This window comes from Drosophila teissieri, chromosome X (assembly GCF_016746235.2).
Source record: "Drosophila teissieri strain GT53w chromosome X, Prin_Dtei_1.1, whole genome shotgun sequence".
NCBI lineage: Eukaryota > Metazoa > Arthropoda > Insecta > Diptera > Drosophilidae > Drosophila > Drosophila teissieri.
In genome coordinates, this window is record NC_053034.1 from 18,628,179 (window position 1) to 18,654,557 (window position 26,379).

The 26,379-nt window shown below is 46.9% G+C and overlaps 5 protein-coding genes and 1 long non-coding RNA gene across 19 annotated transcripts; 3 read left to right on the plus strand and 3 right to left on the minus strand.

Annotated features, from left to right (window-relative positions):
- Positions 1-20: 20 nt before the first annotated feature.
- LOC122625116 (probable phosphorylase b kinase regulatory subunit alpha) lies at positions 21-10,301 on the minus strand. 11 transcript variants are annotated; one of them, XM_043805029.1, is made up of 13 exons: positions 10,008-10,301; positions 9,037-9,642; positions 8,060-8,727; positions 7,618-7,941; positions 5,919-6,066; positions 4,538-4,867; positions 4,218-4,469; positions 3,771-3,929; positions 3,140-3,205; positions 1,799-2,055; positions 1,466-1,733; positions 805-1,402; positions 21-746 (listed from the first exon to the last, which is right to left on the minus strand). In XM_043805029.1, exons 2-13 carry the CDS (start codon positions 9,611-9,613, stop codon positions 641-643), a joined length of 3,753 nt encoding a protein of 1,250 aa, XP_043660964.1. In that variant the 5' UTR covers positions 9,614-9,642; positions 10,008-10,301; the 3' UTR covers positions 21-640. The 11 variants fall into 11 exon arrangements, with proteins under 11 accessions (XP_043660964.1, XP_043660959.1, XP_043660963.1 ...); XM_043805024.1 differs by having other exon boundaries at positions 1,799-2,400; XM_043805028.1 differs by having other exon boundaries at positions 3,771-3,935.
- A 549-nt stretch (positions 10,302-10,850) lies between these two features.
- On the minus strand, positions 10,851-13,103 carry LOC122625118 (puff-specific protein Bx42). Its single transcript, XM_043805033.1, has 3 exons — positions 12,736-13,103; positions 11,926-12,486; positions 10,851-11,860 (listed from the first exon to the last, which is right to left on the minus strand). Exons 1-3 carry the CDS (start codon positions 12,956-12,958, stop codon positions 11,001-11,003), a joined length of 1,644 nt encoding a protein of 547 aa, XP_043660968.1. The 5' UTR covers positions 12,959-13,103; the 3' UTR covers positions 10,851-11,000.
- A 300-nt stretch (positions 13,104-13,403) lies between these two features.
- Positions 13,404-14,856, plus strand: LOC122623250 (ADP-ribosylation factor-related protein 1). The gene is made up of 3 exons (XM_043802277.1): positions 13,404-13,564; positions 13,636-13,888; positions 14,061-14,856. Exons 1-3 carry the CDS (start codon positions 13,472-13,474, stop codon positions 14,315-14,317), a joined length of 603 nt encoding a protein of 200 aa, XP_043658212.1. The 5' UTR covers positions 13,404-13,471; the 3' UTR covers positions 14,318-14,856.
- Positions 14,737-15,479, minus strand: LOC122623251. The gene is made up of 2 exons (XR_006326389.1): positions 15,352-15,479; positions 14,737-15,286 (listed from the first exon to the last, which is right to left on the minus strand). It is a non-coding gene; the product is annotated as an uncharacterized LOC122623251 (long non-coding RNA).
- LOC122623249 (AP-1 complex subunit gamma-1) lies at positions 15,261-23,897 on the plus strand. Of its 4 annotated transcripts, none has more exons than XM_043802273.1 (15): positions 15,261-15,467; positions 17,725-17,786; positions 17,983-18,124; positions 18,192-18,380; positions 18,454-18,692; positions 18,758-18,834; positions 19,340-19,357; positions 20,277-20,533; positions 20,600-21,195; positions 21,255-21,393; positions 21,463-21,751; positions 21,817-22,332; positions 22,388-22,531; positions 22,594-22,701; positions 22,762-23,897. In XM_043802273.1, the coding sequence occupies exons 1-15, from the start codon at positions 15,412-15,414 to the stop codon at positions 22,879-22,881; spliced, it is 2,952 nt and encodes a 983-aa protein (XP_043658208.1). In that variant the 5' UTR covers positions 15,261-15,411; the 3' UTR covers positions 22,882-23,897. The 4 variants fall into 4 exon arrangements, with proteins under 4 accessions (XP_043658208.1, XP_043658209.1, XP_043658210.1 ...); XM_043802275.1 differs by lacking the exon at positions 15,261-15,467 and adding an exon at positions 17,508-17,649; XM_043802274.1 differs by lacking the exon at positions 19,340-19,357.
- A 1,293-nt stretch (positions 23,898-25,190) lies between these two features.
- Positions 25,191-26,032, plus strand: LOC122624639 (trypsin alpha-3-like). Its single transcript, XM_043804298.1, has one exon. It carries the CDS (start codon positions 25,202-25,204, stop codon positions 25,934-25,936), a length of 735 nt encoding a protein of 244 aa, XP_043660233.1. The 5' UTR covers positions 25,191-25,201; the 3' UTR covers positions 25,937-26,032.
- The last annotated feature ends 347 nt before the right edge of the window (positions 26,033-26,379 follow it).

Genomic DNA, 26,379 nt, shown 5'->3' on the forward strand with positions numbered 1-26,379 from the left:
GCAGATTGAAAGACTTGTCGAACATTGCAAACACATTTTTATTGTAAAACTTGCTGCGCGTTCAACTTTACAATTCAAACGTATAATATAATATATAAAATAAGGTCATTTAAATATACAAAAGTTAAAACAATCAAAATAGTTGTCGCTGTAAAACAGCCGCCAGTACAAAACACAAATCTGTATCGAGCAGCGTGAGTTGGCTTACTAAATGTGGGATTGGGGTTAGGATCGTTTCTGGGGTGTAGTTTATGGAGTATCTTTCCAAGGTCTCAACACATATGTACGTACGCACATACATATGTGGGTTAATACCATTTCAAATTGGCTTACATTTCATTTTTGGTCAGAACAAAACGAACACGGTAACAAAGTGTTTTTCGGGGGCGGGAAGAGGTCGTCGGTCAAAAGAATATATACATGCGCCCTCTGACTGAAAGTGTCGTTGGGCTTGGGCTTGGGGTCAGAGGTCAGCGGTCAGAAGGAAAGAGACAGCAAAAAGAGGCAGGATCGATCGATTTAGAGAGAGACGGAGCGAGTGACGCTAGGCTGCGTGCGAGCGAGAACGAGAACAAGAACGGACGTATCCAGAGTTGCAGAGATTTGGCATTATAATTAAGTCAACTGAACGCCGACCGCTTCAGGAGATGGCGCACTCCATCTCGCCGTGCTTGGGCACACAGTCGAGCACAAGGGCCACCGCCCGGGACATGTAGGTCATAGTTCCATAGCTGCCGCTGGGAGCACTGCAATAGATGGTCAATGATTAGTAGGGCAATCAGCGGTTTAGATGTCTTCACCCACCTGTCGTAGAGGTGCTGGCATATGTAGGCGGCACCGCCGCAGAGAAGCATGCCGGAGGCGGCCTGCTGCTGCTCCTTGCCGTCCTTGATCTTGGCGCAGCACAGCGTGGCATCGCCCTGCACCTTGCGCTGATCCTCGAGGAACAGCTGATTGGCCTTGTGCACCAGATGCTCCACGTAGATGATGCCACCCAGAGTGGGCACCATATTGTGCTCGGTGACGAGCGTAAGCACCATTAGGGCCTCGACCACCAGCTGCCTGTACTCGGGCTGCGGTATCTGGTTGAGAGCCGTCTCCACTTCCAGCGCAAACTTCAGTTCGCCCGGCGTCATCTCCTGGGTGAGACTCTGCTGCAGGACACGTCCCTCGATGGCCAGACCCTGGCACTTCTCCAGCACGGTCCACACGCGCGAATAGAAGTCGCGGGGCACACGATTGAGGGCGCCGTCCAGCCGCCGGCGGCGCAGCCACTGGCCCTGCCTGTCGTCAATGGTGGCTATCAGGGCGTCCTCGCCCTCCGGATCGCCCAGACCGATTTGGCTCTTCTTGCTGACGCGGCTGCTCTTGCAGCTCACAATGGACAGATTGCCACGCGCCACTGGCAGATGGGGAGAATATTAAAATATTGAATTTGCAAGTCTTTGGGCGGCTGCCCACTCACCGCTGCTGACGGCAAACTCCTTGCCGCTGAGTATGTGGTACAGGAGATTCTTCATCTCGAAGGGCGAGAGGTTAAGTAAATGCTCCGACGCCGCCTCGCCGTCGCAGTTGAGGGTGCGGGACAGCTCCTTGGCCATTACCTGGATGATCAGGCCGACGCGCAGGCGCAGCATCTCGTGGAACAGCTGCGGCTCGGTGCGTATGAACATGGCCAGGTAGACCATCAGCTCCTGCGTCAGCATCGCCGTACTCTCATCGTCGCCATAGGCCTGGATGCATATGGGCACACATGTTAGTAGGTAATCTCTCCATTGAACGCGATTGCATTACTCACATCGTGGATGAGCTGACGCAGCTCGACTTCCGGCAGCGGCGCCGTAATGGTGTGCTCATTGTTTGGCGGCATTCCGACGGTGACCTGCTTCTGCCGGACGAGCAGATCCGTGACCGCCTTGGCCAAGTCCTCCACCCGCTTGCCCAGCATGCCGGCCGTGTGACGGACGAGTCCCCAGAGCTTCTGCTGGCAGGCCTTCTCGTAGAGTCCCTTCAGCAGATCCCGCACGGTCACCACGCGTCCCTCTTCGAGCATGCCTTCGGATTGGGAAGAATCGTGGTTATTCTCATGTGGGCTCATGTTGTTGTGGTTGCTGATGTTGCTGCTGCTGCTGCTAACGTTGCTAACGTTGCTAGTGTTGCCGATGCACTGGGTATTGCTGTTGGCGGTGGCGGCACTCGGATGAGCTGCGATATCCGGATCGGTGGCAGTGCCGGCTGGAATTGTAGCAGCATCGATGATCACCGTGGGCAGGACAATCGTTGGGCTCTTCTTGGCCCCATCACCTGCACCTGCACCTGCACCTGCACCTGCACCCGCACCTGCAGCACCACCACCAGCCAGTTCCAGCACCACATCATCCACAAACGCTTGCTCGAGCTCTTTAGTTTTGATCGGGTTTCATTCCCGGGTTATGGATTTTGTTATGGATTGGGTTAGTCGGGTTAGGATTTGGTTTTGAGTTGGGTTGTGGGCGTAGAAATGGGAAATCGTTGTAATTTGGGTTAATGTAAGTTGGTGCGCGCGAGGATCATGCGGAATGTACGTGTGTTTCATGTGGCGTTAAATGCGTGGTCGGGCGAAGAAAATAAAATAAAATGTTAAAGAATTAAAGTACGTTAGAAAAACATGGCCAAAATGTGAGATTAATAGTGCTAGTTGAGACATAACTTAAAACAGTTTTAATACAGGCAAATACAGTCGAACTTCTAATCATTACAAATAATGCAATTGGATCATTTTATCATCATAATGATGTGTATAATTAATAGGCAGAAGAAGTTCGCTTGTACTAGAACCATTATTAAAATATTATTTATGGAAATTATAAAGTAAAAAGCAATAACCCAAAGCAAAGCGATGATGCAGCAGTTCAGATGGCATGTCACACCAAAAAAAAAAGGAAACAAATAGGGAATGGATACCATGTGTGGGGTAATAGGTACATAGAGCTCACGAATCGCTTTCAATGCCAATCAGTGGGAGGGTATAGGGTATACAAGTGTCTGGAGAGGGGAGTGGGATATGGATAGGAAGTGGATAACCGATATACCGGGATTCCAATGGATACAAAGCCCGCACAACAACAACATTCAACACAAGACGGATCGACGGACTTACCGGCGTTACTGGCATTCGAGGTGGGTGTGCCACTATCCTCCGGTTTATTCTTGAATCCCAGGCCGGCTGTTAAGCGCCGTGCAGGAGTACGGTACGATTACGATACGGAGGACGAGGCACGAGACAAAAACGACAGGAGTACGGGGTAAAAACAACGGAGTGAGTACAGCAAATGCTAAGTAAGTGGTTCAATGCCGACTTTTAGCTCCATCTAGGGAGCAGTTTCCTATCACTTAAGATCTCCTACAACAGTTGGGAGTTTTCTGCACAGCAAATCGCCGATTATTTATCTACTATTACAATAAAACTTTCTTGTTCTTCTAAGCATTTAAATAAATATACATATCATGAAGAAGAGATACTCCAACTGTTGTAGCAACCATCTGAAAACTGAAACCTCCTAACCTCCAGTTTAAAGTTAACCGAGTGTTTAGCGGTGTGAGTATTTGCGTGTCTTTTTGGCAAGTGCATGTGCTTTTTGTGGCAATTGTAGAGCAGTTGTGTATGTAGTGTACATGTTCCGCGGGTGTTTTCTCAACCCATTGAAACGCACATCCGATTGAGAAGCAAAGCTGCCCAGAACCTAGTTTCAAGTGGAGTGTGGCATCGTTTACTCGAAGTGTGAGCTCACCCGTATTGAAGTCCAGGCCCTGAGTGTCCACCAGGTACTGCAGGATGTCGCCCTGCTCCTCGAGATTCTCCGTTTCGCGCAGCATCGCAATCAGCTCCTCCACCTCTGTGTCCGCGAAGTTGGTTTCGGCACGATGGCGTTGTATGAGAATTTTGGGCACTGTTACTATCAAATTCGCAGATCGGAACGAAGGTGGGCCAATCGAAATTATACATAAGAAATGAATGAAAACAGAAGGCAGGAGCCAAAACGAAAAATTAGCAAAAGTATACAAATTAAGATTAATATTAACTCAAAGTAGTCAACTAACTAAACTAACTAATGTAAAGAATACACTGAATGCAATTCAGTGGCATTGCAAAAGTGAATCAAATATTGAAAATACATTAGCCCTTGCATTAAAACTTAAGATTAAGTGTAAAGTGAAGGACAAAAAGGGAGACTAACTCTCTTGCTGGCGGACAAACTCGCTGCGTCTGTCGATCGCCGAGCGACTGTGGTGCGGATCCACCGGATAGATGTTCTCCCGGATGAGCTCGTTGCCCAGGCTCAGCGGGGAGCTGGTGGGTCCCTCCTCCGGCGTCGTGGCGAACACACTGACGTGGCTCTGCTTGTTGGCCTGCAGCCACGGAGGCGGCACAATCGAGGACAGGCGACGTTCCGTCAGCGGAGAAGGTCCCTCCATGCCCAGGTTGTCGGCTGAAAGACGATGGCAACAGCATTAATAATCAAAAATACTATGGCATCAAAGGCCACCAAGCACTCACAGTCCACGTTGATGGAGCGCGTCTTCTTGATGGCTCCTTTGCAGGACATGCGACGCCTCAGTGTCCGCGGACGCAGCTGACCGCCCCGCAGGTTCATGGTGCTGCGATTGCTGAACGAGCGCAGCAGATGCTCATCCAGGTAGGTCTGCACATCCGGGTGCAGGCGGTCCGGATAGCCGTCCTCCGTGCTGCCCAGAAAGCTCAGATCCGTGATGGCCGAGGTGTTGAGGAAGTCCTTCAGGCTGCCCAGCATCACGCGCGTGCCGTTGATGTAGCCGGACTTCAGTTTCCTCATCGTCTGGATCATGGCCAGCGGAATCTTGTCCTGATCTGTGGATTCCGCAGCGCATCCAAGTGAATCTTGTTAGCATTGTGTTCATGGCATAGTGTTTGGTTCATAGCAATGAGTATGTGGATCATGATCTGGCTGGGATGCTCGGTTGTGGATTGGGTTAGGAGCGCCGCTTAAGAGCTACGGGTTAGTCACACAAAATACAACAAGGTAACTGGTAACCGATAGATAGAAGCACAGGATTCCAGCACCATCGGCAATTAGTCTGCGTTTAGAGTTAGGTGCAAGCCAAATGCAGTGCAAATACTTCAGTAATCGTTTTATTCACACGTGGGGTTATTTACGCAGAGTAGTGTTCTGTATTTGTCTGAGGTCATCAGCCTTTAAGGGTCTACTTTTTGAGAGTTTGTCCAAATGCTGTGTATCCCTCTAGTCGTCTTCGGTCTGTGGTACTGTATGGCGCATAGTTAAGTCATGAGACAGTGTGTAGATAGGTCAGAAGTCCAGGAATCCAGGGAAAGCTTAGGGTGTTTACCACACCAGCCTGAATGGCTGGCTAAATATCTTGAAGAAAGTGATCGGAGTCTGATGGCAGCTTACTTTCTTTATAATGTCATTGGATCTAATGGTATTGTTTTTCTCAATTTATACTACTAATTTTGTAGATAACTTTCACAAGATATATGTAGGCGTTCATAGGGTCACAGAGAGAAAATAGCAATAAAGGATAGTAAGTACACTGAGAAAAGCGAGCAGAAAGAGCAGCAGCAGTCAGGCCATTTACGAAGCAGACACAAGCAGGGGTCACAGGTCACAGAGCAAAGATCACAGATCACAGATCACAAATCACAGATCGTAGTATCAGTATCAATTGTTTGGCTTTTGTGTGTAAGGGGGAGTATATAGAACTTATGCAGTGGGTTCTGGGTCCTGGAATCGAGTGTGTTTGCCATTTGGGTGCAAAGTGGGAATCGGATTTTGACTTGGGGATCGGGGTATTTTGGGTGGCAATGCAGAATCGAGCTGGGTGGTTTGGTTTTTTGTTTTTACAATTTGTTGTTTAGTTGTTTGTTGATTTCGGGTAGTTACCTAGCATATAGTGGGTTGCCATTAGTGTGATTGTCGGCCTGCCCAACATGTGGCGCCAATTGTTGGTCAAGAATGCTAAATTTGTGGTAAAATTGCTGGCAAGCAAATCGGGATCGCGTGTTGTATAATATTCTTCATAGTCGATATGCTGTGTGAGTTGTGTGGTTGTTGTTGTTGCAGTTGTTGTAGTTGTTGTTGTTGTGTATATTCATTACATTTATTTGGGATAAAATAAAGAGAAGAAAGGATGTTTTTTGGTTTTTTGATTTCGATTTCGATTTTCAATCTCACTCTTCTTTCGACATTTCATTGGCCAATTATCAAGGATTTCAGGGGGGCATGGGAATGGAAATTATAGGGGAATAAAAGTCCAGAGCAGCGCGTTGATAAATAAAATAGCTAAACTAAAGCTACGTTTAACTAAAAATTAATATATTTGCGGCTTAAGTAATCAACTTGGAATGCTGGAAAGGCGTTTAGCTCACCATTACTTAGACCGCAATTGCATGTACGAGATATTTAAGGTAAAGTAAGTGTGATTAACTTTTATACAGTATATACATAGCATATATGGTGGAGTGTGTGCGTATATTACCATAACCAAACTAAAGTTAACTAAAAGCGGTAGACAACTAAGAAGCCGACAGTAAAGTAACTAATTTGCAGAACCAGCTGCCCAAAACTGGGAATCAACTTTGGGTCAAGCTCAATTGTGGGTATAGCAGTTATTTTTGGAAGACAAAGCATTTGAAGAGACTTTGAAGAGATTCCAGATCTTGAGCAACCGATTCATTTTTGATAGAGTTAACGAGTCGAGTGTGTGTGCATTTGTGTGGGTCGAGTGTGCGTGTCAATTAATTGATAAACAATACCAATACCAATACCAAAAGCAAACCCTTGCAAATTAATCAATTCAACAGAGCAATTCACAAAAAGATATGGGGAGTAAAACAGTCGGGGGGTGGGGAGCATAAAATAACCCGCGCACATTAAACAATAGATCAATAAATCAATAGATAAATAGAAATCAAAAAGTTAAATAAAGACATGGAGTGAAATAAACGATTCACGGCTCTCTGCCTCCGCGTTGACCGACCTAGATGGATGCGCTTCAGCACCAGGGTGACCAGCGGACGACCCAGCAGATCCCAAGCGGACTTGAGGAAATTGATCTCGCCCTTGAGGATGTCGATCATGAGTTCGTTATCGGAGGCGATATAGAAGCGCGACAGGTCGGCGAACTGATGCGTAATAAACGGTAGAAATCATAAGTCAATCGTGGAGTCGCAGGATGCAAACCGATCTACTACATTAACTTGGCATATCATACAATGACTTGAATAGTTTCATCCTCTTTTTCGCTCTTTTTAAGTACTATTCATTCAGGATTATGTACTTTGCAAGTCTCCGAGCTAAAGAAGTCTTGCCAAAGAGTACAGTTCATAACTTATATCCATTATTATTGGTTTAATAAGCTGTTTTCAAAGCTACACATGTTAATAATTATTGTTAAATATGATACTTGTTGAAAACCCAGCCAATACGATTCCTATGTCTAGAGCGGTTTGCATCCCTGACCAAAAGTACAATGGAAAATATATAAAAACATAGAGCATTGGGAGGTCTGGGGATTCAGGAAAGGGGTGGCCGGGTTGCTTGGGTAATCCGAGAAGGCCAACTGGACTTCATTGTCACTCACCTGCGGGGTGAAGGCAAAGATGCGATCCTTCAGCGAGTAGAGCTTACTGGTGCTGAGGATGCCCACATCCCGGGACTTCCTGCCGCTCAATCCCAGTTTCCTGTTGCGGCCCAGGTAGGTGTACAGGTGACTCAGCACTCGAGCGGGTTGCACCTCGATGGGTGCCACTTCCGCGATCGTCTGCACGTGCAGATCGTGTTCGGCCAGCTTGTCGCGGATCTCGTTGTCCTCGGCAATGATGACCACTTGGACGACGACGTCCGGCTTCTTTTGAGCGCCCAGCCGACGATTCAAGGGATCCAACTCGCCCACAGCCAGAAATCCCTAATCAAATAATAAACAGTTCGATTAAACCAATCTTTAGATAAGGAAGAAATTTCACATAAAAGGTATAATGATTTTGTAGGGCCTAGCTAAGAACTGTAGCAAGACAAATGCTCACCTCCTGCAGCAATCTTCCGAGGATGAATAGAGACTGGCCCCACAGGAAGGGACACCGACCGACCACTTCGCGGACCTGCGAACCCGGCTTCTGATACTCAAAGCCCACCAGGTCCTGCGGCACCGCATAGCTCTCAGGTACAAGCAGAATACCATCTTCGGAGCGCACCATGATCTTCTCCAGCCGGCTGGCGTACTCCTCCACCGCCCGCTTGTCGCTCTGGAAGGCGTGGAACAGGATTAGGTAGCAGTAGAATAGCGGCCACTCGCACTCGATGTTCTCGAACATGCGCAGCTCCCAGCGCTCGTAGTAGAGCCTGGAGGGATCCTCCTTCGGTGTGCGATAGCCATCGCGCAAGAATCTCTTGCAGCCGTACTTGCCCTGCAGTCGGGACAGAATGGCGTCCTTGGTGTTGTGTATCAGCTGGGCATCGTCCACAGCGAAGGCGGGGAAGCCGATGACGCACAGCAGTCCGGAATCCAACTCCTTGCTGTTGGACTCGCGGGGCAGCATCGACTGGAGCACCGCCTGGCACTTGTGGGCCTCGTCGGCCAGCACATGGATCACGCTGGCCGGACCGCCACGGGCTCCGAACAGATCCAGCTCGTTCATGGCCTCCAGGGCCGCCTTGGCCATGCCAATGGAGCTGGCATTCAGCTCCGGTTCACCTGGAATATTGTGTGTGCATGTTAACGTTTATCTAATCAGATTTATTTAATTGCAAATTATGATTATGCTGATTTCTTTCCTCTTTGCGAGATAAGATAATGAACTTGTTAATATCCATTTGGCCGTACTATTTGTTTCATTTGATTAAAACTGAATTGAAATGGTTTTCTTTATCAAAAATATTGTTTTCGATAAACGCCAAACAATATGAAAGATAAGAAACAATGTATACAAAACTATTGATGAATCATAACCAATTTTCTGTAGAACCAATTTATACAATGCCTTCCTAGGAATAGAATGCTCACCATGATTGGTTTTGTCGCCGCGCTCCCAAATGCCGTAGTCGGGAATCGAGTAGGCCGACTCGATGTAGAAGACCAGATTCTGGATGAACGACACCTCGTCCAGGGAGAAGACGATCTGCAGACCGGAGGCCGTCATCTGGGCCAGGATCAGCAGGTACAGGGACACGGCATCGATCTGCAGATGACCCCACTCATTGTCGCCGACCACGGGCAGGCCGTTCTTGCTGGAGTACTTGGCGTGCAGCGAATCGTAGGGGCTCTGGGTCATCTTGAACTTCTCCACCTTGTCCTTCTGGTTCATCATGGCCATGAGCAGGCCGCGCATCAGCTTCACGCAGCTCTGCTCCAGCTCGTAGCACTTGGCCCGATCCTCGTCCTGGTCGGCAATCTTCTTGTACGCCATGGACAAGCCCCAAACGGCCAGGATGCAGTACACATTGTCCCTGATCCAGGCGTGCGAGTTCACATTGGAGGCGGGAAAGAGACCGGTGACCGGTTCCTGGTGGGCCAGAATCAGCCGATGCACTATGCGCTGGTAGTAGTCCAAACGGACGCCCGAATTGCTGCGAGAACGCATCGCGAATGTGGATCCTTTGCCGGTAAGTTCTGCAAATGATAAGAATATAAGATTGGTACAGATACAAATGCTACTGATTTATTTTCTTATTATTCAGTTGTTAAATGGGCTAACTATCTGTAATTTCCCACGTTTCTATAGAATCTATAACACAATACATATACTATAGCTCGCAAGCATACATAGAATCGTGATTCCCTTGCCTATAGACATACGTGCATACATGCATATTTGTTTACAACGTTGGTTATTAAAGTTTATTTTGGTTCTAGGAAGGTCAGCTGCGAGGGCAATATAATATGGGATTACTGCTCCTTGGCCAATGAAATGGAGGGCTGTCCTCCGATGATATGATGGTTGTTTACCAACCACGACGCGGGCACGCTCAACTTACATAATATCGGATCGGTTGGGATCGTTTGTTGTGGTTCGGCGGAGTGGAGGAGGTGGTACTAGAATCCCAGAGCTCCTCGGAACACCTCGCGGCCGCTAGAACCCGTTGAATCCGTGGAGTTCGCCGCGAGGACAGCGCATTCTCTCCGGGATGCGGCGGATGGTGTTGTGGACTGTTGCCGTGCGAGTTTCGGCGTTGGGCTGCTCAATTGTTTGCGAATAAATCGAGTAAAATTGCAATTAAACTAATGCAACTAAAGTCAACTCAATGTCACACAGTGTGACCAGCGCACGTGCAGACGAAAAAGCTGCTCCAAAAATACTGGCGAAAATGAGGTATATCTTTTGTTTTTTATTATATACTTTCCTAGCGAACAAATTGAATCATTTAAATTAAGCAATAATTGTTATAAATAGGGTTTTAGGGTTAGTTGTTTCTAAAATAAATGTATACACGCTTCCAAATAATCTGAGAAATTAAATAGAGTGCTATAACATACAAAAAAGTCAGTTGAAAAGCTTATTGGCATAACCTGGTCACTTTATTATTTGATTCAATGGCGCCAAAAAGATGGCCTTCATAATTTCAAAGTAACTAGCATACTATTATATATTGGTATTATATTAGAGATCCGGAAGCAAATACTTTTAGTCCCCCGGCTTATACTTCTACCCGCATAGATGCGCACGTCCATGGCAATGCAATCATCGCCGGATGGGGTCACTCCAGTGATACCAATTGCCACTGTCCAGTTGGTGATTCTGGTTGCGATTCCTTAAGGCGGAAAATTGGAGGATGACTAATGCCAAGTAAGAGGAAGCCACCCGTAAGTACACAATCATGTTATGTCAAGATCCTGTGATTATTATTGAAATTCTCGCCAAGTTGTTGGAGTAGTTAAAAAAAGTTGGTTTGGTTGATGAATGATGATAGTGTTTGCGATGATGATGACGGTACAACGATGATTGCTGATCCTCACGCTAAAGCTTTTATCTAATCGCGCCTGCTTCGCTTGCGATCCGAATGGCTGCTGCGCTCGTTATTCTTCTCCTCGGCTCGCTTGGGCGCCTTTTTGGCCATGTTCAAGAACTGATCCAGACCGAAGGGATCCTCCTCCTTCTCGAATTCGACGGGTCCACTCCTCTGACCAGCGGCCGCATCCCTGGAGGCACCGGAGAACTGCTTGTCTGGCACGAAACGTTTGGTATTTACAATGGCATCCAGATCACCGCCGTAGTTATCGCTATCCGCCTGCTTGCTGGGTCGGTAGATGTGAGCGCCCAGGGTATTGGAATCGCGCCACGGCTTGTCGTACACGTTGTACGCCTCGTCATCACCGTAACCGGAGTCCATGCCCTTCGTGGTGTTGAAGAGACGCTGATCAAAGAGGGTTTCACCGTTGCCAGCGCTCTTGGCGGGCAAACCCAAAGCGATCTGCTCGGAAATGTCACGCTCCCTCTCCCTCTGCAGTTTCGATCGCTTTTCAGGTGCCGCCCGCTGCAGGTTTCTATCGCGCTGGCGCTCCCTTTGTCGCTCCGCCCGCAAGTCGTTGCGTTCACGCGCCTCGGCTCCTCCAGCTCCCGGTCCTGATGGCTCGTTTGCCTCCGGATTGCGTAGTCCTGCTCGCTCTTCACGAGCCCGCTGCGCCATCATACGCAGCATGTCCTCCTTCTTCTCCTTCTCCTTTTGGGCCAGCTTCTTCTCCAGCTGGGCGCGTGCCTCGACCGCCTCGCGCGCCTTTCGATCGGCTATGTACAACGCCTCGGCCATCTTGGCGAACTTCTCGTTGATGTGCACCTGCTGCAGACCACGTCCATCGGCAGCCAGACGCTTGTCCAGGGGAATGGTATAACCTGAAATCGAGGCAAAGTTACAATTAGCAACATAAAGATGATATAAGTTATGTATTGGGTCGAACCTTTGGCGTTCTTCCAGTTCGATATGCAGGGCGGGATCTTCCACTCCTTTTGCTCTTTGACCGTCACCTTGCGTGATGGTGAGTGGAGGACAGGTGCCGGAGGCGATGGAGGCCCTCGTGGAATCTTCTTGTTGATGCGGAACTTTGGCGGCTCCATCGGATCGAGCTGCGCCTCCACCATCCGGATAACACGCTGCTTGGCGCCCGAATTAAAGGCATCGCCCTGCTGCGAGGGTGTGTACCGGATGTACTGGGCGGGACCCGCCTTTTGAGCATGGCGCACGGGCAGCGCTGAGGTGATCTTCTGGTTGGTCAGCTTCTCCAGCGCCAGGCGCGTCTCCTCCGTCGTCTCCATTACCGTTTCCTCGTCTGGGCGCTGTAGTTCATCCGCATCTTCAGCCAACACCTCCGCCGGCAGCAGTTGCGAAATGGACGAGTACACAATCTTGTCCTTGCCATGTCCTTGGCGCGCTATGGCATCGTATTTGACCTTTCCCTTATCGTCCAGGCGAACGGCCAGAGCATCCGATTTCTTGCCCACATTTCCTGGTGCTCCCAGACCTGTCAAGAAGAAGGAGACGGAAGAATTGTTTTATTGAATATGGCACGCTTCAAAATACTGATCATTAATACAGATGTACGCTTTAAAAAGGTCAAAGACCTACGCAAGCCAAACTTCTACAGCAACCCTTTAACCTAATGTGGTGCTAATGGGTATTTCCCTCACGAGAAATCCATGTGCACCACCAAACTACGACGACATCGTCTGGAACCAAAGAGAAAGTGGTATTAGCACAAGTAGGAACGCACCTAGTGGATATTGCGCCACATGGATCTCCGGGAAGGCGCCGCCATCGCCGAAGTCCGCCTCCGTGTGCGGAACCCAATCCTTGCGCTGTCCGTACGGCGGAGCAGCGATTTTGGCGGAGACCAGGGCTCCGATCTTTGGTGCTCCACGGGCGGCCAGGCGACGCTCGTCCTCCCGATCCCAGACCGCGTTCGTCGGCGTGGGCAGCAGGCTCGATAGCGACATAGCTGATGTGTTCTTTGTGGCGACTTAAATCCTACGTGAAACCACTTTTTTCAATTTGCAAGCCACAAAAAATACAATGGAAAAGTCGAAAAAAACACGCACGCACACGGACACACACACAAGCGTACGGGTGGTAGCGTTGCCAGACTGCAAATCCGGAAAAAACTTCCGAGTATGGTCACTTTTAGGGATGGATTCTATGTATTGCGTATTGCCTTAGATAATGTATTTCTATTTGATAAAGCTATGTAAAAAATGCCATCATGGTGGTAAAGAAAAGACTTTTAAAACATTTTTATCATTATTGTTTTACATTGAATAGCTTATGTTATTGTGCAATAAAATATAATTATAAATGTAACCCTTTCCTGATTTGACATTAAATTTCTAGCTACTTTCCCGTTGCCCTTGCCCACTCGATACTATCGCGCCGCCCCAGCCGCTGGCAGTGCCATCGCTAGCAGTGCAGTCAACAATTTAAGTTTGTTTTATGTTGGCCAAAAAGACAATACGATGTACACATTGATGCACGGCTTCTACAAGTACATGACTCAGAAGGACGACTACTGCGTGGTGATCCTGGGCCTGGACAATGCTGGCAAAACGGTAGGCAGCCTAATCATCCATCTATAGCCTCTGATTTGTCCAATCGGAAACTAACACCTGTGCCCACGTAGACTTACTTGGAGGCCGCCAAGACCACGTTCACGCGGAACTACAAGGGCCTTAATCCCAGCAAGATCACGACGACGGTGGGCCTCAACATCGGCACCATCGACGTCCAGGGCGTGCGCCTCAACTTCTGGGATCTTGGGGGCCAGCAGGAGCTGCAATCTCTGTGGGATAAGTACTACCAGGAGTCGCATGGCGTCATCTACGTAATTGATTCCAACGACAGGGAGCGCATGGATGAGTCCAAGATTATCTTTGGTAAGTGAAAGTAGTCTTTGAACTTATCCCTTAAACAATACTCGGCTTTCTTCATGGTGTCATCTCATTTTTATAAGATGATCTTTGTTATTACTCGCACTATTTGATAGAAAACTAGCCGCATACATATACATGCTCTTTAAAAATCTCATATATGCCTCACCCTCTATAGACAAGATGATCAAAAACGAACTGCTGTCCGGAGTGCCTTTGCTCATCCTGGCCAACAAGCAGGATCTGCCGGATGTAATGGGCGTGCGGGAGATCAAGCCTGTGTTCCAGCAGGCTGGAGCCCTTATAGGGCGTCGAGATTGCCTCACCATTCCCGTATCCGCGCTGCACGGCGAGGGCGTGGACGAGGGCATCAAGTGGCTGGTGGAGGCCATCAAACGACATGCGGTGGTCCGGCCCCCGCGAGAAAATGATTAGAAGACAAGGAGAAGATACGGGCCTGGTAGTCGGCCCCCCCTGGCTTTAATTAGACTTGTACTTTTGTAAGTTTAGGGCTTAGGATAACGCTTATTTGTAATTAGCCGGGGAGATTGTGAGATACCAATTGTACATTGCTAAATATGCGGCTTTATCTTCAAAGGCCTTAACTGGATTTCTTCTCGGTAAACTAAAGCTTGTAAATGAAGAAAACAATGCTAGAAAGCTAAGAGACTTCTGCATAGGACAACGAATTACAAATACAATTGTTACAATGACAGAGAATGCCTATTAGCCAAACAAGTGCAAGGATTCGTAATTATTAGATAACTATGCCTGGCAGGGAAATTTTTTAGAAGTTTGTAAATACATCGTATTTTATATAGGTAACCCATTGAAAAAGTATCTTGATTAGGAAATTCGATTATATGTAATCTATTTATTACAATTTCGCTTTTAATTATTGGAATTCTCTATTAATAACCCAGATACTTGGGTATTTTGGTCCCGAAAATTTAATAAAACTAAATTCATTCGCAGCTGTCATGGTGAATCGTTAGCCAAAGAGTGTGTGGGCGATTCGAGGTCCACCAAAGTCGGGAGAGTTGCGGCTTTATCTAACAGCACTGCACTCGCACTACACCTCGATATGGCGGTTGTCAATGGGGCTCCGCTTATCCGTACCGAATGAAAACGAACCGCGAAAGAAACAACCAGCCGGGATTGTGTTGTTCTCACGGCGCGGGGAGCATTATTACCATTATCAGCCCGGCCGATAGATAAGTGCTGTGTGTGCCACCAAAAAGCAAAGGCAGAGGAAAAAAAAAGAAAATCAACACCTGGTGAGTGGCACTGGAATCGTCAGTCTTCCGCAGGAGTTTCCACCGCTCGGACTGGAAATGATCGGCCGCCAGTTAGGGCTAGATAGCTAGACCTAGAGCTACAGAAAAGCAGAGCGTTGCCTGTTAACTATTAGTGTACATTAGATAAGGCCTATGTGGAGCACTCGCCGCTTATCGCTGCCATTCCCATACCCAACGCACTCCCGCTCCCATTCCAGTCGGTTTAGTTCCGTGCTCCAGTGAGAAGCCACCATGTATCCGTATTACGAGCAGGACTGGAGCGTTCTGCCGCCGGAGAACAATCGCAGGTGAGATGAAATCCCGCCCGGTACTCGCAAATTGCCTATAACATTCGCCAGTCGATATTTGGAAAATGAAACTTTTGAAAGTGTGTTTCAAAAATGACGTTATCGCAGTGTGACCGTTCGCTGACTGCTTTGCGTAGCGGTATTTTTTTATATGTGCGCTGGTATGGCAAAAGAAAAACGTTGAATCACCCCGTGTTGGCTGCGAATGCTAATTTTAATGCAATTTATTGTCCTCCTATTATGTCTTTTATTGTGTCGAAACTTCCACTATTCTACTTGCATTCCATGTGAGTTGTTGCGGATAAAATACAGTGAAATGGAAATATTCAAAAGTGCATGTTTTACTTTGATAAGAGAATCAAATTAACTGAAGGAATATGAAACTTCTTTGAAATACAAATTCTTTTATAGTTTTGCTATGTTATACTTAATAAGAAGACCAACAATTAATTTGGTTATTTCCTATCTAAACACAATTCCTTTGTATTACTTTAAGCCTTCGCCTTTGTCTTAAACAATCAAACTTTTATCTGGTAGATAAATAATTAACATACACATAAGTGCTGTAAAGCTATTTATTTGAAACATGTATGTTTAATTATTTGCATTAGATTTTACTCTCATTCTTGTTCGCTGACACCCACTGTGGGCTCCAAACACACTAACGCCTTTCAGCGCAACGCGTTAGTGCTTTTTGGGCACACTGCTTGTAAATATCGCGCTCTCGCTCGCACCCACTACCACTGTTGCGCTCATCATCAACATATTCTCGACGAAACATTTTTTTTTACTTGTTACGTTGATTTTGTGGCGTTTAAAATAGTGATTAACCAGCGCAAAGTTGGCCCAGCGAACATGTGCTAAAGCGTAAATGCAGTGCTAGAATAGGCATTAATTGCAGAATCATTCCAGTTAAAAGCAAAGGTGTGTGCGTGTACTTGCGACGACGGCCCGTGTGTTGAAATTTTTTTTTTAGTTTTTGTCGCGTTGTTAAATTTTGTATTTTAAAAGCTGACGCGTTTCCTGGCCATCCATTAACAAAAAAAATGTAACGCCTGCAAGTCCGTCAATGCATCTAAATTGTTAAAACGGAAGTGCTCGTTGAAAAGTGTGCCATAGATTTTCCTGCCCTTTTCTTGTTGGCCCAAAAGGCATGCATGTGTGTGCGTGTTTGTGTGTGTGTGTGTGTGGGCCTTCCAGTGAGTCGCATAAATTAGCAGGCGAAAAATCACATTGAAAACAAACGAGGAAAGCTCGCATGAAAAAAACCCTACGTGTTAACTATACTATATACTACTATATAGAAGTGACGTTATTTCATGACTTTAAATGCAATCGATATGTATGTATGTATGCCAGTTATGCTATCGGTGGCAGCTGTTTTCGTTTTTTGCCCAGTTCAGTTAATAAAATATTAAGTGGACAGCAGTAAACAAGTTGGATTTTTTGGCCTTACTGCTTCTCCTTTTCCAATTGGACATTGGAAACCCTTTGCGCGCGTGTGGATGCCTCTCTGTATGTCTGTGTGTGCATTAATCATTTAATCAATTTGCATTGCGCTCCCAACTGAAGTGAATAAAGCACAGTAATTTGTTGTTGCCTTGGCCAGAAAGAGAGATCAAACGTATTTGTTTGAGTCCACACACACACATGCACGCACACTCGCACGCATCTGAGATGTCAGTTTCATAACAACAGCGATCTACTTCATGTCAGCGGTAATTGTCACTGCTTTTATTTAAACAATTCAGCTTATTTTTTCCAATTCCATTAGCTCTGAAAGAGAGCAAGCGAGAGAGGGAGAGAGAGTTAGAGAGCAAGTGCAACAAAATAGCGGCCGGCTGTTGTTCCCCGTGTGTGTGTTTGTGTGTGTATTGGTGTGCGTGTTGTGTGGGAGTGCAGGTGTGTGCGTGGAAGATCTGCAGAGGAAAAACCGTTTGTTCGTTTCGCTAATTTGTGTTGTTGCACCGCCGCCCAGCAACAAAAAGAAAACAGAAGAGCACATCGGCCGGCAAATAGTTAACACATCCAGGCATAATAGAACATAATAATAATAACAAAAATAAAAATAAAAATAAAAAGACAAATACAAATAAAAAAACAAATAAAAGAAGGAGCGGACAAAAGGCTGCCACACAAGTGATTCAACGTTTCTCGCCGCCACAATGAACTCCGAGCATGGGTAGGATCCTAGACTGCAGTCCCCACATCCCCAGGACTATCCCCATATAAACCTATTTAACCTTTCCCTCCGCAGATTTAATCCAGCCTTCAATATGGCCACCATACGGCAAGCATTCACAGAGGCGGTGGAGAGGGGTAAGTGCCAAACTGGGAACCCCACTTGGTAGATTATGAATATAGCTAATAGTGTTTTTGAAACTCTTTGTAATATCTGATTTCTGATTTGAAGTGAAATACAAGATGCAACTTTAGTTAGCAGGCGGTTAAGAGAGATCAACGGCCAGACGAAACCCGACTAATCAACATGTTCATTTCCATTTCCCGCCCACAGTCAGAATGCCCACGCCCACACGCCTGCGCGACCTCATCCGACAGATTCGCGCCGCCAGAACCGCCGCCGAGGAGCGGGCGGTGGTCAACAAAGAGTGCGCCTACATACGGAGCACGTTCCGCGAGGAGGACTCCGTCTGGCGGTGAGTCATGCCAGCCCGATTGCAATTTACATAGATACTAAATAATGTTAACCATATGCGCCCACAGCTGTCGCAACATTGCCAAGCTGCTGTACATACATATGCTCGGCTATCCGGCTCACTTTGGCCAACTGGAGTGCCTTAAGCTGACGGCCAGCACGCGGTTCACAGACAAGCGGATCGGCTACCTGGGCGCCATGCTGCTGCTGGATGAGCGGCAGGATGTCCACCTGCTCATCACCAACTGCTTGAAGAAGTAAGCTTTGCGGCGATCTGATTTTGCATTCAACTGCCACTTACCAACTTATTACACCATCTCACAATCGCAGCGACTTGAACAGCTCCACGCAGTTCGTCGTGGGCCTGGCCCTGTGCACTCTGGGTGCGATCGCCTCACCGGAAATGGCCCGGGATCTGGCCAGCGAGGTGGAGCGTCTAATGAAGTCCCCGAACACGTACATTCGCAAGAAGGCGACGCTGTGCGCCTTCCGCGTCATCCGTCGTGTGCCCGAGCTGATGGAGATCTTTTTGCCGGCCACGCGTTCCCTGCTCAGCGAGAAGAATCATGGTAGGTTTACCTTTAGTAAACTATTTATTGCACCGCAAACTAATTTTTAATACCTGCTGCTTTAGGAATTTTGATCACTGGCGTTACGCTGATCACGGAGATGTGCGAGAACAGTTCGGACACGCTGATGCATTTCAAGAAGGTAAGTTGACGCGTTGCCAGCGGCGGAGTCAAGTCCTCGGAATTTGTTAACGCGGCAGAGGCTTTCTACTTCATCAACTGCCACTGCTGCTGCTCCTGCTGCATCTGGTTTTTATCCTCCTCATTCATGTGGCGCTCGAGAAATTGAAAAGGCAAACGCCCCCAAAAAGCGGGTTGCAAACCAAAGCAATTTTTGTGTACAATTATCGCGCCCATTTGCCATTTAGCCGTAGTCGATGTACCATAATTATAAACCATATTTTTATCCCGCTATCACCCATTTTGCCCATATACATATATATTTATACAGTATATATATGTATGTATATATAACCCCGAAAAAACGTATCTTTTCGTTTACTTTGGCGATTTTTGAAACACACCCCACACTCCTTATCGTTTCGATCAACCTGTATACTTACGATTTTTTAACGCTTGTTTGTTTTTGATCGAATTCGAATACCGCGCAAAACACAAAATGAAATTTGTTGTAATTTGCTTGCCAGGATAGCGGAAATCGAGAGGTATGATTGTTGCGCCTAACTAGAAAATATACCTGTAACGCCTTCTATATTTACCTAATACCCCACACTATGTATAAACATGTAAAAAGTATAATTTTGTAAGAGTTTCATGCTGTGTTGCCTATGTATATGTCCTAGCCAGCGATATCTATAGTGTTTGTATGAATCCAAATCGGTTGTTGAAATGACTTGCTTGCCATTTAAATAATGCACTAGTACCAACATTTTAAATACAATCAAAAATTATTTAAAAAGGGTTGGTTATCTCATGATAGCAACTATAAACTATTTTTGATAACAAGATGCTGATAATATATTTATCTTATCGGTCTTCCATTATCTATCTTCGGTTATCTAAAACAGTACAGAATGTCATTTGAAAACCGTTTGCTTTAAAGACAATTTAATTTAAATATGGACTATCAGAATTATCCCAAAAACAGCTTGCGTAACTGCTTTAATAGCTATATATATCCCTTGCTTTGATCAGCTGCAGCTGATCGTATATAATCTCCTGCTATTTGTATAAATCCTGTGATCCATACAACCATTTCGCTTGCACGGACATATACATAATCATGGCCAGCGGAAATTCACTTTTCACTTTTGGCCAAGAGGCTTTGATCTACACGCAATTTTTGTTAGGATTTCCCCCCACACACACGACCTGTACATAAAGGGTTTTCTCGTAGATGACCGTGTCTCAAGAGTTTTTTGAGCCGGGCCTTAGAACTTCCTCGTTTCATTTGCACACTTGCAGTTCCTATAGTTCTTTGTCCTTTACACGAAACGCACACTCCTCACAATTGCACACCCTTTATTATACGCTCACTGTCACAAACTTTTCCGTATTTTCCGCATTAAGTTAGAGACCTTCGCAATGCATTTTCATATATCGCTGTGTGTAAATGACCCCCAGATTGTGCCGAACTTGGTGCGCATCCTGAAGAACCTGATCCTGGGCGGCTATTCGCCGGAGCACGACGTCAGCGGCGTGAGCGATCCGTTCCTGCAGGTGAAGATCCTGCGACTGCTGCGCATCCTGGGCCACAATGATCCGGATGCCTCCGAGGCGATGAACGACATCCTGGCCCAGGTGGCCACCAACACGGAGACGAGCAAGAATGTGGGCAACACCATCCTCTACGAGACCGTGCTCTCCATCATGGATATACGGTGAGTGGTTTGTTTCTTTTGATTTTCTTCTGGTTTGCAAACTGAGAGATTTCATTTTGCCGACAGCTCGGAGGGTGGATTGCGCGTCCTGGCCGTCAATATCCTGGGACGATTCCTGCTCAACTCGGACAAGAACATACGGTACGTGGCGCTGAACACGCTGCTGCGAACGGTGCACGCGGACACGTCGGCGGTGCAGCGGCATCGCACCACCATTCTGGAGTGCCTCAAGGATCCGGACGTCTCGATCCGTCGGCGGGCGATGGAGCTGTCGTTTGCGCTGATCAATGCACAAAACATACGTACAATGACCAAGGAGCTGCTGCTCTTCCTCGAGAAGGCGGACGCCGAATTCAAGGCGCAGTGCAGCTCGGGCATGATCCTGGCCGCCGAGCGTTACTCCCCGACCACGCGCTGGCATCTGGACACGCAGTTGAGCGTGCTTATTGCGGCCGGCAACTATGTGCGCGACGACGTCGTCTCCTCCACCATCCAGCTGGTGTCCAGCAGTCCCGTCCCGGAGCAGACGTACATCACGAACCGTTTCTGGGAGTCGCTGCAGGTGGCCAATCACTGCGAGGACAAGCAGCCGCTGCTGCAGGTTGCCGTCTGGGCCATAGGCGAGTACGGCGATCTCTTCATGTACGGCGCCAACGAGGATGGTAAGCAATCGGTAGTTTCATTCCCGTTCCAATTGTTAATCCTCGCCTCCAACTTGCAGAGTTTGAACGGCCCACTGAGAGTGATCTGATCGCTGTGTATTATAAGTTTTTAACCTCTGCTCAAGTCTCGACCACAAGCAAGCAATATGCTCTTGTCTCCCTAGCCAAGCTAAGCACGCGTTTGCAACAGTGCGTGGAGTAAGTACACCCACATCCGACCACCACGATGATCCATACCGCAACTCATATGATCTCTATTCATCACAGGGAAATCCAGGCACTGATCACGTCCTTTGGCAGCCACCTGAATGTGGATCTGCAGCAGCGAGGCGTGGAGTTCACGCAGCTCTTTGGCCATTACAAGCATCTGCGCCCACCGCTGCTGGAGAAGATGCCGGCCATGCAGATCAGCAGGATTAGCTCGCAGAACGGCGAGAGCGGCGGTGGCTCCTTCGACGACAACAGTCCCGATGTCATTGAAAATGGCGTCGAGGGAGGCGGCGGTGGCGGACACTCACTTATCGAAAGCAATATGAACACTCTTGGTGACAATACGGTACGCATTGGGTTACGCATTCTACCCGTTGAACTGCTTTTCATATACAACCTAATCCTTTACAGAACATTTTGCTGGATCTGCTGGGCAGCACGGATCTCTCGGCGGGAGGCGCTGGCGATTTGGTGGCGGCCACGGATCTCTCGAATGCCGTGCATAAAAAGAACTCGCGCAATGCGAACGATGTGGTGGCGCCCGTTTCCAATAATCAGGATCTGTTGGATCTGCTCGATTTGGATCTATCCGCGCCTCCGTCCACGACGACGGTCGCGCCGGCGGGCGGAGGAGGAGGCGGTGGCATTCTGGCCCTGGCCGGAGACAATAACCAGAGCAGTGCGGCAAACATGAACAACATGCTCGGTGGCCTGGACTTGGGCGGCTTTGGATCTGGCCTGGACAGCTCAGTCAGCATACCCACAAACGGCAACGATTTGGCCAGCATGCTGGGTGGACTGGGAGCCCCACCGGCTGCATCAGCGCCTCTGGCGGCTCCAGCTCCCGTTGCAAACCTCATCGATGGCCATGCCGGTGGTCTGCTAGGCGATCTTAATCCCACGGCTGCCTCCAACAACGTAGTAGTGGTGGGTGCACCCGTTTCCATTCGCCAGTCATTTGTTTATCTCTTCTTTTTTGTAGCCTCCACAGGGTCCCAGGCTGACGGCGCTGGACAAGGATGGGCTACTGGTGCAACTGGTTTCGGTCAGGGGCAGCGACTGCATGCGCATCTATATGACGACCACGAATAACTCAGATAATACCCTGGATCAGTACTTGCTGCAGGTAAGTGGGCTTGCATCACATATTTTAATAACATTCGATTTACATTCTTGAATGCATTTCAGGCGGCTGTGCAAAGGAGTTTCCAGCTGCAGATGCTGACGCCATCCGGTTCCGTGCTGCCGCCCGGAGGAGTTATAACGCAGGAGATGCGTGTGGTAGCCACGTCGAATGTGAGTAGTGATTGGCGATGTTGTACTTCAAGCAATAGCAAATTCTGCCAACATTTTTAGGCGACACTGCGGATGCGTCTGCGCATCCAGTACGTGCTCGATGGCCAGCAGCAGGTGGAGCAGACGGAGGTCAGTGGATTCCCCGAGCAGCAACCGGCGGCGGCGGCGGCCGCAGAGTAGAACTGCAACTGTATTAAAGCGAAACCACATTAGCCTAATATCGGAAATAATTCAACACACGGCAAGCAGCAGGAGCAGCATCAACAACAGCGGCAACACTAAGAACACACACACACACTGTACACACTGTGGTTGTCACACATTTATTGTAAAATAAGTTATCACACACACAGTAAAACACAGAGACACCCACGCAATCGCATCTAGATCAGAGCATTTTCCAAATCGGCGCACAGCGCTGTTCAGACTCAGACTGTTTGTTTTTTAGCCGGGTTAGTCGGAGTCGCAGCTCGGTAGCTGAGAGAATGAGGGATACAACCCGCCCAGAAGCAGTTAACTTATATATTTTTTCTAATTTATATCTATACATATATATAAACACACTACTTGTCAAATCAATCTTTACGTTTGTCTTGTTTTATTATTAATAATTCTCTCATTTTAAATGGTGTGTAAACTTTTGTGTGTAAAAGACAACTTTCAGTTTTAAGTTAAGACAATAAAAGTCAAATCCACTATTCCCCATAATAAATGGCAACTAACAAAGGTAACAAAAAAAAAAGAGAAAAAGAAAAGGAAAGGAAAGGAAAGGAAAAGATAAGATATGTATTAAAACCGATTGTGAAATTATGTAGCAAAAGCATTTAAAAAGCTTAGCATTTTAATGGAATCGAAATGGGGCGAGGTGAACGATGTTTGATGCCATTTCGAGCAGTTTATTTGTTATTTCTATATGTAATGAGTATGAGTGTTTGTTTTTTGCCCCGTCCTGAGTCTTTTTGATCGGTTCCGGCTTCTGTTGGCCAGCCCCTGATATTCCTTCTTATTTACAACGCTAAACACGTTCATAATATAAATATATATATACAAAGACACCGAAACACATACACACACGACCACGCGGATATATATTAAATTATGTATTGTTATTTCCTGTGCGCACGTACTTAAAGCGGAAAATCAGCAGCAACCAGAGAAAGTCTAAAAAATAAAAATGAAATCGATGAAAACACAAACCAACCAGCTAGCACTGTGGAAAACTAGATAATATCTATGATAAATATAATTGTAACTGAGGAGGACGCAGCTTAGAACTATATATTAACTGATTAGTTGCCGTCGCCGATGAGATGAGTTGATGACGATGGAGATGGAAATGGAGATGAAGATGAAGATGGGGGGCATCGAGAAGCAAAGAAAATCCATTAACTATTATTATTATTATTATGATTATAAATGAATTACGCAGCTGTATGAGAAAGAAAGAGAGAACGAGAGAGATAAGAAAATAATAACATTAACATATTGTACAATATATTATTATTTTTGTATTATTCTCATTTCCTTTTATATCTACTTATATTCCACAAACCTTTTGAGCCGAAATAAACAAACGATTTCGTTTTATCGAAGGACTACATGCTAAAGACTCTACTTCTCATCGATTAAGGAATATGATACCCTTTAAATATGGAGCTTCCATCATTGGTCGAGGTTATAGGAAAATCTTGTTACGAAATCAAGCAAGATTGGATAAATCCTATAAAACATGCTTGGATAGTTTCACAGTCTATTTTTAAATTTCTTAATGAGTAGTTCTTAGAAGGCACAGCGTATTGTGACTCCCACAATCTAACTGGGATACAACAATAGAGATTGCCTACGGAGATACCCACTCCTGCCCTCGAAAGTAGACTATGAAATGCTCGGAATCGCATTGCGTAACATGTACCAATACGCGTGACGGAATCAAATCACAGAAGCGACAGGCGTTGTGTTGCCTAAACTCTTCGTCATCCTGCAATCGTCGTAATCCTAATCCTCGACGAATCTCCGCAAACAAGTGTCGGCGCACAATGGAAATCATCGAGGATAATGCTCGGCATCAAGACGTCTCACGGCTGTCAGCTGCGCCCGCCGCTTCCTTCACTCTCATCCTTGATGTCCTGGCCCCTCAGGGATGGCAGTCTAACTTTTATTCCTTGTATGGATATACGATATACGTTTTTCTATAGATTAGTAGTTCTGGAGTACGTAAAATCAGTAGTCAGAGTCATCAGTTTCTAAAATAGTAAATATATTAAAAACATATGAGCACACAGTTTAAGTATTTAAAGTTCAAGATAAGAAGTTCCGTAATTCGACACTGGCAAACGCGTGTTTTGCATTTAAATCTTATAGATACAAATACAAATGTTATTTCAAGAATGCAGTTTGCTTGATAAGTAGATTACAACAATAATTGGAAAGGCCAAGTGAATACCTATAAAAGCGTTCGCCCAGCTGGGTATTGCCACTTCCAACTCGAACTCCAGTCAAAATGTGCATTCAGTTGACTTTGCTCATCTCAACCGTAGCCCTAATCTCCGCCGAATGGATTCCGGAGAGGATTGCTAGACCGCAGCCGGTGAACATATCCAAGGTGCCCTGGCAGGCTTCCATTCTGGGCAACAAACGGTGCGGTGCTGTCATTGTCAATGATCGGACCGTCTTATCGGCAGCCCACTGTGTGGTGTCCGGTAATCCCAACAACTATACCGTGACAGCGGGAGCCTCGACGACGCTCAATGGTGGCCAGTTGGTGAAGGTGCAGAGCATCATTCGGCACGAGGGATACAATAAGGTATCCAACTCCAACGATATAGTGATTCTCCGTCTAAGCTCCCGCCTCCACTGGGGTGCCAATGTCCAGCCCATTCCACTGGCGGATAGTGTGCCCAGTGGTGGATCCGCCGCCATGGTTTCCGGCTGGACAAGGACGAAAAAGGACCGCAGGAGGCCAATGTCGCAAACCCTGCTCAGTACCTCGGTGGACATAGTGGATCAGCAGGCCTGCAGGAAGTTCTATCCCAACAAGAGCAGTGTACTATGTGCCACAAGTCATGGAACAAGTGCCTGCCGGGGAGACTCCGGATGTCCATTGGTCTCCAACGGCAAGCTTGTGGGCATCGTTTCCTTTGGTGTTGCTAACCCTCATCCCACTTATCCCGGAGGCTATGCTAATGTGGCTGAGCTCAGGCCTTGGATCTTGCAGACCATCGCGAGATTAGTGTAAAAACTTTAAAAGACTTTTAAGACGATAAATATTCGTAATTTCGTTGTTTGAATAAAGTGTAAAGATGGCTCCTAATCATCATCATTTAACCAATAATCGAGTTTTTAGTGCATGAAACTACGCTTACTAATGAAATGAAAGTAGTTTACCAATGAAAATCATGCACGTATGCTTTGATTTTCTTTCAGTGCATGTACTAGCTTTTCTAGCTCCTTAGCCACTGATTTGATTTGTTGGCATCTCTGGTGCAGCTGTCACCCATTGTTTTTGTTTTTGCCGCTCCCCCTCTTCCTCTGCCACTTCCACTCCTTTTTGGCTTTCTCTCTCTTTCGCTGATTTCGGCAGCACTCCTTTTGGGCGCTCCTTTCTTCCACTGGCGCTCTCTCCTCTCTCCGCTCCCGCGACCCGCTCCCGTATTGTAACCTTTGGTAAGGTTAAATGTG